This window comes from Echiichthys vipera (assembly GCF_963691815.1).
Source record: "Echiichthys vipera genome assembly, chromosome: 7".
Taxonomy (NCBI): domain Eukaryota; kingdom Metazoa; phylum Chordata; class Actinopteri; order Perciformes; family Trachinidae; genus Echiichthys; species Echiichthys vipera.
In genome coordinates this window covers 17664993-17676284 of record NC_139832.1, presented here as the reverse complement: position 1 = coordinate 17676284, position 11292 = coordinate 17664993, and the positions used below count along the sequence as shown (strand labels likewise).

Sequence of the window (11292 nt, the reverse complement as noted above, 5' to 3'; positions counted from 1 at the left end):
GCGTAGCTAAACTTTGCTTTATTGCTTTTTGTTTGTTGTCACAAAATGCATGTATAGTATTTACGATATTTATGCCTGTTAAATAAGAATTTTTATTTTTCAGCCCATCTGAGTCAACAGACTGAGGAAGAACTGGGACTGAACAGGGGACTGATCCACTACTGGAGTCTGGGCCCTGACTCTTATATCTAAAACCTGTGCAGAAGTTTGTCCTTCTAGACATTGTTCTGAACAAACCTCAGCTTTAGCCCAGAAAGTATCAGGACCTCCAGTGATTTTAATGGCAAATGATTTTATGTAGAAACCACAGAGACGGATGCACAGATGTCAGATGCAGACTTCCTCACCTCCCCCTCTCCTTCTCCCCATCCCCTCTTCCACTGTGACTACAGCGACTGGTCTCCCTCCTTCTCCATCATCCCGTCCGTCTACCTGCTCGCCTTCCTGCTTGGTTGCCTCGGCAATAGCCTGGTGCTGTGGGCCTACCTGGACCGAGCCGATGGGAGAAAAACTGGAAAGCTCTGTCGCACTGGCATTTTCAGAACCAGTCAGCAAAGCATTAACAGCACTGGTAGATTTCACCACGGGTCATTTCCTCAGAAGAACAAGGAAAAGTGTGGATCTTCCTCAGGACAAAGACCCTCCTCTCACTCCTCCACCTCCTCCTCTTACCCTCCCTCCACCCCTCATCCATCCCGCTCACTAACAGACTCTCTGATAGCCAGCTTAGCATTAGCTGACCTCTGCTTTCTTGTGACTCTCCCTCTGTGGGCCGTCTACACAGCGATGGGCTACCACTGGCCTTTTGGGCAACCACTCTGCCAAATCAGCAGCTTCCTCACTGCACTCAACATGTATGCCAGTGTGTTCAGCCTGAGCATGCTCAGTGTGGAGCGGTACTGGGTTCTGACTGGACGCCGGCACTCCAGCCACTATGCTCCACAGAGCTGCCCCAGCAGGGCTTTGTGGGTCCTCGGAGGGGTGTGGGTGCTGGCGGGGGTGCTGGCACTTCCGGGTCTGCTGCTGCGCTCTGTCAGGGAGGTGGAGGTAGACCCTGATTCTGATTATGACTGGCAGCTAGAGGCAGCTCATCCTACTACTGACACTGGATCAGTCCACCTCTCCTGCCAGATGGATTACTCCATGCTGATTGGAGTAGAGCTGGAGGAGACAGATCGAGAGAGGGCAGAGATGTGGTGGGCGGCCGCCTTGAGTCTTAAATCAACTCTAATTGGTTTCCTGCTTCCTCTTGTCATCTTGCTGGTCTGCTACTGCTCATTGGCCCAGCTCCTCAGCAGACATTTTGGACGGGGCCCTCGTCCTGACCGTGGGCGCCAACGAAGACTTCTCAGGGTCATCGTCACTTTAGTGATGGCATTCTTCCTGTGCTGGCTGCCTCTGCATGTTAATAAGACTGTTTCAATGCTGCTTGAATTTGGTTTTGTCCCATATTCCTGCTCTTTGGATCAGATTTTACTGGCCGCTCAGCCATATGTCACCTGTTTAGCTTATCTCAACTCCTGCCTTAACCCACTCCTGTACGCTGCATGTGACCCATCATTCAGGAAGAGATGCAGAGGGGCTATTCTCATGTTGTGTAGGATGAGCAGGAGAGGAGGAGAAGGAGAGGCCAGGGAGGGGAAGAAGGATGAAGGAGAGGGAGAGAGAGAGGAAAGGAGTTCAGCTTTTCCCACAAGAACACAAGAGGAAACAGCAGATAGGACAGAGGATAGAGAAGAGGAGAGGGTGGGGGAGGTGGGTGGGATGATTGCAGAGATAACTGCTTGAAATGGTCTTATTTCACATAGAGGAACCAGGGCATCAAGCCATTTAGTTCAATGGCAATAAAGCAGCATTGTATGTGATATGTTTTTTTAGAAGATTTTCGATGTTTAAGACAACCAACAATAGACTTGAGTTCCAAAGTGGCCTCAGACTCTGGAAGAAACTGTGTCAGAGGTCAATATTTTCAAAATAAACATACTTATCAAATGAACGTTCACAAGTTCATAGACAAAATGTCCTGCTTCCAATTCCCACATTCCCACAGGAAAGATACCACCACTTCCTAAAAGATAGTTGATAGTCTGGCACAGAGATATATCTATGATCTTGCAAGACCAAATGTTCTCATGTCACCTGATCTGTTTTTGTATCCGATCTTTATTTTATACTAGAAATACTTTATGGGTTGTTTATTGACTTGTCTTGTTTTTTTTTCTATTAAAATAAGTCTCATGTAAACTTAAATTTGTCTTTTAATTGTGAGAAGATATAGTACATCTACAAATATGTTAAAAAAACTCTTCATTTTGTTCAATTCTAAGATTAATTGTCATTTTAACTGTAAATAATAAAGTTGAACTACAATTATGTTTTTTTAAGAGTATAAAACTGACAAAACATCAGATAAAACTTTAAAGCAACCAGACAAAACATCAAGTGTGGTTGGGAAGGCAGGTGTTAAAATAGGTTAGTGTAATATGGCAAAGTAAAAAAGATAATGCAAGGTTCAGGTAGGTTATTGAAAAAGCAGTTTCTAGCAAGTAAAACATGATGTATATCTGGTATTTTGACATATATTGAAAAAAGGTTAGTTAAACCAATATTTCAATTAGAAATATAAAGAAAGTAAACAATGCAGGTCTCTTCTGCCGAAGTACCGGACCCCGTCCAGAGGGTGGCGCTAATGCGCAATTAAACTGTTTAACAACCAATATTTAACTCAAAGAAGACTAGTTTGACCCATGCCCGCTGAACCTCTCTTGGTAACGTTATCCGCTGATTCTGCACTTGTTGTGGGTGCAAGTCCAAGTTTGATTACAGCAGCGTACTCATTTATTTCTCTTTCAACTTACTTCGCACAGTTTAACACTAGAAACAGTTTGCTTACTTAACCTACGTTAGAGGAAAGCAACTGTTTCACTGCAGAGACGTTGCCATATGTTTATTTTTCTGTAGCTTGACTGGCCTGAGAAATAATGAAGATGGGAACAGCACTGATCTATGATGAAGAGATGACCAAATACAAGCTGCTCTGGGTTGAGTAAGTAACGATAATGTTATATGACTGCAGTAACGACGCATGTAGGTACATTAACGTTACATTTTCTGAGAACGTTAAGCCTGAATGAAGTATTACCTCAACTTACAGTAATTTAGGGTATAAATTACAACGACAGGGTTTTAAAGCTTAAGTATGTCAGTCCTCTATGTCTATGATATGTTGGTAATGTCAACGTAACTGTAGCATCTGTTAGCGTTAACTAAGCTGACGTCTCCTACCAATAATCTTTTCTTTACTTCTTTTAACGTTATTTTAGTATTTGAGTCTAATTGTATCAATTGTATTATATATATTTAATTGAGGAATTATAATAATAATAATAATTTAATATTTTTCAATTTAGCACACGAATTACTAAATCGTAAACGTTACTTGAGATTCAGAGCCTCAGGGTAGGAACTGAAGTTTTGGTTCCTAGCCCGGATGGTACATGAGGAGCACCCACAGTGGATTAAACGGTTGTCTTATCACTTCATATCCGCACAAATTAAAAGCGTAAAGTTATCACAATCACTCATTAAGTCTTTATTTCGACTCTTGCTGGCTGGCTGTGCTGTATTAATGCAGTGCAAAGGAGTTTATACACACCGTAATCTTTGACATAATTCCCCATATTATTTGAGAGATTCTTCCTTTTCGTTTTTGCCATATAGTTTTTGAACACATCAAAATAAATGGGCCAAACTTCTACCATAAGACCACTGTTTAATTTGGTAAAGAGAATAAGCCGGTGTGAGTGTCATGCACTCTATATGTACGTGCCTTTGCAGTTCTTTGTTGTTTTTCAGTTGAATTGAAAGTGAATTTTTAAATAACACTTTAGTATGTATTTCATGTATGTGTACATTTGTGTTTTTATACGTATACTCTATGTGTGTATTCAATTATTTTCCCAATTTATTTGTGTATTCTTAGTTTAAGGGAAGGATCACTGCTTCTCGACCTTGTTTTTACCATCTGTTTTTAAGAATGTTTGTGCACAAAAAGTGTAGAAATGAAATGATTTAACCACTAATGATAAAAAAAACATGAATTTGAAATGATGTAACACAAATTCAGTTGTGCTGAAATATACAAATCATATACCAGTTAATAATATACAAATCCTAAACCCTGAAGTCAACATATAATTGAAGTTAAACCGTATGGAACATCATTTTAATAATTTTTTTTCTCCAGTCCTGCATGTAAGATTGAGGTACCCGAGCGTCTGACAGTGAGTCATGAAGCTTTGATCAAGACCGGTCTTGCTGATCGTTGTGTGCCCGTACCTGTTCGTGAGGCGACTGATGAAGACATCCTGCTGGTTCACAGGTCAGTCCTGAATGTCTACCAAGAGCCTTCACCTTCAGTATATTGTTCTTTCTCTGTGTGCGGTTGAAATAAATATCCAAAGCCACTCAGCTACAATCACTTTAATGCTCTTAACAGTGAGGAGTACTTGGAGGCGGTGAAAAAGACCCCTTATATGACTCTGGAGGACCTGAAGGAGTTCACACTGCAGTATGGAGACGTCTACTTCCACCCAGTTAGTCCTACACTTAATATTCTTACTAGCTGAGTTGCTAGCTGATGTCATTTATCCGTTTATATACAACAGCTTCAATTTCTCTTTCTCATCTACTGTCGTAGAACATCTTTCACTGTGCCAAACTGGCTGCAGGCGCCGCACTGCAACTAGTGGACAGTGTTATGACTGGGAAGGTCAGGAACGGCATGGCTCTGGTCAGGTGAGGCCGCTAACCAGTGAGACACAGCACTACTTATATGTACCCTGATGCTACAACGAGTGTGTACGAGTCTCTCTTTTGTTGTTGTTAATCGCATTGTTCTACTGAAGTGCAAGAGTGTTCAGTCCATTTATTGACAAGCTTATAGGCAGGTAATTATTTGATCAGAACTCCGATATTCTAGTAAGTGTTTTCAAGCATTATGCTCACAATAGATAAAAACATTTTTATACGACTGGATTTATACAGGCGATTGAAAAACCTGGGCGAGCCACTCCTTCAATAATAAATACCAAAAACATATATATCAAAATAAATACATGAGCCATGTGTATCAGGATCCATTTAATGAAATAGAGACTCTGGAATATAAAGTCCTGGACAGATAATACAAATTAAGTCATCAACAAGAGGACATAGATGGAGATGAAACTTGAAGAACGATCAGTCATATTGTATAAAAATAACAAATAAAGAGCTCTGAAATCTGTTGATAAACACAAACAGAACCACTGTATTCAATTATTAAGTTAAGCTAAAGAAGTTGTTTTCGACACAAAGACGAAAACTGAACAGTACAACCGGCTAAAAACAAGTACAGCTGCCATGTAAAACTTTAAGGGGTGGTCCCAGCTATTTCAGGATTTTCTCAAATCTTTTTCTACTTTTTTAAATTATTATATATTATTTTACATCATTAAAAACTAAATAGTAAGTGTTTGTTTGTAAGTGATAATGCTGTTCTCTGTAAAGGCTAAATATCACTTCTGTGTCATTGTTGTCAGACCACCAGGACATCACAGTATGTACAGTGCTGCCAATGGATTCTGTGTGTTCAATAATGTGGCCATAGCAGCTCGATACGCCAAGCAAAAATATGGGGTTAAAAGGTAACTTTTTTTTGTCTATGCTTGCAAGATCTGCTGTATTAGTTCTGCCACAATATATTTATTTACTTCTTAATATATATTTTTCAGGGTGTTGATAGTTGACTGGGATGTACATCATGGTCAAGGGGTGCAGTACTGTTTTGAAGATGATCCCAGGTGAGTCTTTCCTAACTGAAGGACTCTGAATTGTTTACTTGGATGTTGTCTTCTGGGATGAGACATTCTGCATATTACATCTTTCTTCCCAGCGTGCTCTACTTCTCATGGCACCGCTACGAGCATCAGAACTTCTGGCCTCAACTTAGAGAATCAGACTATGACAGTGTTGGCAAAGACAAAGGGGCAGGATTCAATATAAATGTACCATGGAATAAAGTAAGTAACCACAAAGTTATTCTAAATCCTTTTTGAATGATTACTTATATATATATATATATAAAAGAATGTTGCTTTCTATATAGTTGAAAGAGAGGGGAAACTTCTGAATTTGTGATATTTAAAAAAAAAAAAACAATAAGGAAGAAAATGGAATCTTAATAAATAACAAATAAGACTGCGGCTTATGTTAACTATTCATAGCCTTAACTGGTTAATCAAAGAATAATTGAATGTAGTAATGATCAAATTCTGATAAATTCTTACCATAATTCCAAAGGCATGTTTTAAATTATTTTCTTAGTCCGACCAACAGGTAAAATATGCATTTTTATACATTGGGACAAACAAGCAGTTTAGGAAAATGTTGCTGTATTATTTGGCATTCATGATGACTCACACATTTGTGTATATGAGCATTATTTAAATGAATAAATTAGCTCGCATTGTGATATTTCAGGTGGGAATGAAGAACAGTGACTACCTTTCAGTCTTCTGTCACATCCTTCTGCCAGTCGCATACGAGGTAAGCCAATTTTAAAAATTCATCTTTTGTTAATACATACTGACGTGTTGGAAATTATTTATATCAATATATGATTAATTATGTTTTTTTTCCCCCTCAGTTTAGCCCAGACTTGGTTCTGGTTTGTGCAGGCTTTGACTCAGCCATTGGAGACCCAGAGGTACTGAATGAAATGCATTTGCAGTATTGATGCAGAGTTTTATGTATATATCATTATTTGTGGCTGCTTCATTAGGTACACATGTAAAATCTATTGCAATTCCAAAAAACTCTGCCTTAAATTATACTTTACAAAATTTATAAAGTTCAGTTTTTGGTGACAGTTCAGTTCAATACGTTCATTACTCAGGTTATACTTATAGGTGTTGTTAAAGTAGACTGTATTGGATTGTATTAGATTGTACAAGTGAACCTAAAAAATCAGACTCTGAGTGTATGTAGCATCATTTGCATGTGCATCCTTTGCACTTCTGTCCTTTTGCTCTTTTATCTAATGATGTGTGAGTGCTGCAGAACCATGTCCCCTGTAGTGGATGAGTAAATCCATTGTGATTGCCTTTATTTTCAGGGTAAAATGTGTGCGAGCCCGGACATCTTTGCCCACCTCACTCACCTCCTGATGAACCTTGCAGGAGGAAAACTGTGTGCTGTGCTGGAGGTTAGTCCACTTATACTCAATGCCAACACAATGTGCATGTGAAACAATCTCACTACCTTCTTTAAATTAAAACACCTGCCTTCCTGGGTACGCTATAAGTTATTTAGTTTTCTTGTGCATTGTACACATCGGATTAGTTTGAAACCGTGAACAGTTGCAGAAAATTCTATATTGCTACCATCCTGTTGGAGTAATAGTGGGTTTGAAAAGGTTTTTTCTGTGTGCATTGTCTTCCAGGGAGGATACAACTTGACTTCCCTCCCCCAATCTGTGTGTCAGACTGTTCAAACTTTGCTTGGAGATCCTGCGCCTCGACCTGCAAACCTCGAGGGTCCCTGTGAAAGGTGGGTCTCTCACTATCAGTCAGATTTAAATCTCAAACCTTATTGTGTGTGTTTTGTAGCTAATTCATTTTTCTCATTTCAGTGCACTTGAGTCTCTTCACTGTGTCCGATCTGCTCACAGACAGTACTGGTCTTGCCTCAAACATGCAGGTATTCAATAAAAGAGTATAGATTCAGCATTGGTTGGACTTTTTAAAAAAGGATTAAATCCCACAATGCAACTCACACAATGAGTTTTGAGTTAGTGGCTAATGTAGCTTCGACCACTATCCTCAATCAGAGATTACTTTTATACTGACTGCTTTATAAAATATTTTATTACACCTTTCTCCAGCTGAGCTGCCTCCCTCCGATGTCAGCACAAAGCGCATTAAACTAGAAAAAGAAGAAAAGTTAGAGACGACAGAAGAGACAAAAAGCACAGAGGAAGAGGTGTGGCCAGAGCCTCTGAAGCGTGTTGCTCCTCCTGTCCGCACTGCTTTAGTCCTCCCTAATGGTGTGGCTTGCCCGGATGGATGTAAACAGTTCCATGCATCAGAGGACCAGATCATAGTCAACATGCTGAGGTATGGAGTTGTGACTGATAATTTTTACTTAACATTGTTCATAGTAACAGAGTTTATCTCGTATTATTGACAAAGGAAGAGTTTATAACAGGAGGAGCAGAATTCAAAAGAATATTTATATGTTTATTATTACACAAAATTGTGTTGTCTTTTCCACAATAAGGGAGAATTTCCTCAAAGGTTCAGATGACAGCGAAGCTCTCACGACCCTCTCCAGTCTTATTGCCCTCACAGAGAAAATGGAGAAGAACGAGGTACAGTCTGGATATTATTTGTCTTTTCAAGTGCTGTGCTGTGATATTATCTGCTTTGCTGACCTGCCTACATGAGCTCTAAGCTGATGTCTTTATATTGAATTACTGCCTCTCAGATCTGCAATGGCTTGGCGCTGGTCCATGATGTCTCCATGGCGATGATGTGTGTTGTCCAGCATGCTGCAAGCGCTCTCCGCAGCCGGTATGATGTGGGGCTAATCCTTTTATACAGTGACTGTATGTTTTAATATTACTGCTACAGAAAAAGACAGACCGCCTCCTTACATAAATCAGCCAACCTCAAAGGAACAGTTCCACCTCTTTTTAAATGGAATCAAAAAATATCAAGATCTGCCTACCAACTAGATAAAACATGTTAATAAGAGATTCCAGATTTTATAACTATTTCTTTAAACACTGTTAAAAATATGTATAAGCTTTTTTGTGTTTTCTGTGATTTTTTTTTGGGGGGGTGAATGTGTTGTTTGGTTTGTTTGTGTCATTTGTGCTGCAGCCAAATGAAGGGGTTTCCATTGGAGAAACATTTTAGCTGAATTCACTGAATATGAGTAAATCAGTCTGATTTGATGCCGCTGTCTTCCTCATGCAGGGTTTTGGTCGTGTGTGTTGGAGACGCAGCAGTCTCAAGTCCCAGCATTGAGGATGGGTGATTATTATTTGTGTCCCTGAATTAGCCTTTGTGATTAAAACCTCCCTTTTGAGAAAATGACAATAGACAACAGAATGAACAACATGATGACAAATCTTTCCATCTTCAGGACGACACTCGTGGTGCAGTTCGGAAACAAGGAGTCAGAGCTAGAGAATTGCAAATATCACATTCCGGTCTGCCTGAAGAAGGTACTGTGTATTACAATCATGGATGATTACAATGGTAGAAATCACTAGTCAATTCATATTTTCTGCGTGCATGTCGTACTATACTGGATGCTAATTCACTATTACTTACTGTATTGTCTACAGTATATGATCGTATGATGACTTCTCATATCAAGATGTTGCGGCCAGAAGATGTCTAAATAAGTAATAGTAATAGTAAATAGTAATATATAGTTTTTGAAAGCATGACTTCTTAAATACTTCTAATATAAACATATTTCAATGCTCGTCTTAGGTTTTTTAACCATTTGATTTAACACAATGAACACAAACTAGGGTTTTTACATTGTACTTTGGAGCAGGAATGTGTGTGTGCGTTTATGTTTGCTGAAAACAAATTCCAAGTTAGTTTTTGTTTGTTCTCCCACAGGGCTGCAGTGACGTGTCAGGCTTCACTCAGGCTGTGTTGGGCCTCCTTCTACCTCTGGGATACGCATATGACCCCAGCCTGCTTCTGTTGGTTCGGACGCCAGATAGTGGGCTGTGTGACAGCGTGTGGCAACAACTAACAGGCCTGCTGCAGGGCCTTGCACAAGGACACACATTGGTGCTCATGCAGGTAAGAAGGCTGGGGAAGGTTTAATAAAAAGTACAGAAATCTCATTCCTTGATAGTGTGGGAGTATGACTTTTAATTTTGGGGAGGCTAAAATTTGTATTAAACATGTATAGCAACATAAAAAGATGAAAGCACAAAAAAAGAAATGAAAACAATTCTTACCTTTTTTTGCATGTCTCACAGCGCTTCCCTCCAAAGGTGGATTTCTTTTGCATTTTAGTGAGACATACGCTTATTAGGAGAAATTTAAGATTGGAAAAGAAAAAATTAAATCTTCTCCCTCAGTATTCAGTATATTTGTAATTTCAGGAGGATGATAGGGCATGTGTCGGCCCCACAGCCTCCTCTCTCCTCGGGGATGCCGCCCCCTCTCTGGAGCAGCTCTCTGCTCCTCTACCTGAGGATGTGGAGGCTCTGGAGAGACTGAGGTACAAACTGCAGGTGGACTGGAAGCTACTGCAGACCTCAGGTGAATTCAGAACAGCACATATCAACAATACACATCATGTGATCCACATCCAGAGAGTTTGAAATATTAACAGGAACTTCTTTCTCCTAAAAACAGCAACAGAAACAGGAAGAGGTGACGAGCATCGAAGCTGATCCTGCTTTTTTCTATTTTGTATTCAGGTATTCAGTTGAAGTCAGATGTCTTGATAAGATTTTGTATTTTTTATTAATGTCAAAATGGTGCTTTTATCATTCACATTGTGCCCCAAAATAAAGTATTTTACAAACAAAGCATGATCAAAATGAATCAAAATATTGTGAACCTGGTTGATGATTGATTGTGAAATTGATTTTCAGTGCTTTTGTGACAGCTCAATCTAAGTTTTTAATATTTTCTGTTTTTGTTAAAGATGTTTACATCATAAAAACCGTGAATGCTAGACAAATCCAGGTTTGAGGTACTACATTTATTGCACAATTACTAATTACTTTTCATATTTAGGTTTTACACAAAAAATCAGTTGCACTGTTAAAGAATAAACTACTCAACAGTAAATCCTTCAACTAACTGCAGCATTAAAGTACTGCATCATTAATATTCAAAATAATAATAATATAACTCTGACAGAGACCATATTGCATATTTAGTTCTTTGATACTAAATAAACATTTTGCTGATAATATTTAAGTAAAAGTTTGAATGCGGGGCTTTTGCTTGTAGTGAAGTATTTTTATAGTGTGCATAGTGTAGTACTCTGTTTCCCCCAACATTCCCCATAGGGGGTGGCAGCACATCTGATATATAATAATCAGATCGTATTGACCACATCAAACCACCACACAGGTGAGTGATGTACAACATGTTATGGTTTATCAGCACTATATGGATAGAGGCCTGCATCACATACAGATGTGCAACATGAATGCATGAGGCTTACATTTATAATAGCTCATTCTGCGCATTATCCATGATA

The 11292-nt window shown here is 39.2% G+C and overlaps 2 protein-coding genes across 2 annotated transcripts; both read left to right on the top strand.

Moving 5' to 3' along the window:
* Positions 1 to 324: 324 nt before the first annotated feature.
* Positions 325 to 1788, top strand: aplnr2 (apelin receptor 2; the record flags this gene model as incomplete). Its single annotated transcript, XM_083916457.1, has 1 exon — positions 325 to 1788. The coding sequence occupies one exon, from the start codon at positions 325 to 327 to the stop codon at positions 1786 to 1788; it is 1464 nt and encodes a 487-aa protein (XP_083772583.1).
* A 1157-nt stretch (positions 1789 to 2945) lies between these two features.
* On the top strand, positions 2946 to 10555 carry hdac10 (histone deacetylase 10). Its single transcript, XM_083917072.1, has 20 exons — positions 2946 to 3046; positions 4247 to 4381; positions 4499 to 4595; positions 4700 to 4797; positions 5583 to 5687; positions 5775 to 5843; positions 5936 to 6062; positions 6523 to 6588; positions 6689 to 6748; positions 7157 to 7246; positions 7484 to 7590; positions 7673 to 7740; positions 7925 to 8156; positions 8320 to 8410; positions 8527 to 8612; positions 9021 to 9077; positions 9190 to 9271; positions 9681 to 9869; positions 10178 to 10337; positions 10434 to 10555. The coding sequence occupies exons 1-20, from the start codon at positions 2982 to 2984 to the stop codon at positions 10469 to 10471; spliced, it is 2022 nt and encodes a 673-aa protein (XP_083773198.1). The 5' UTR covers positions 2946 to 2981; the 3' UTR covers positions 10472 to 10555.
* The last annotated feature ends 737 nt before the right edge of the window (positions 10556 to 11292 follow it).

Bases quoted from the DNA above. Each gene is read 5' to 3' on its own strand.
- hdac10 (XM_083917072.1), top strand. From the start codon at position 2,982: ATGAAGATGGGAACAGCACTGATCTATGATGAAGAGATGACCAAATAC. The intron at 4,596-4,699 runs GTTAGTCCTACA...CTACTGTCGTAG, and splicing joins GAGACGTCTACTTCCACCCA to AACATCTTTCACTGTGCCAA. The intron at 7,591-7,672 runs GTGGGTCTCTCA...TTCTCATTTCAG, and splicing joins CTCGAGGGTCCCTGTGAAAG to TGCACTTGAGTCTCTTCACT.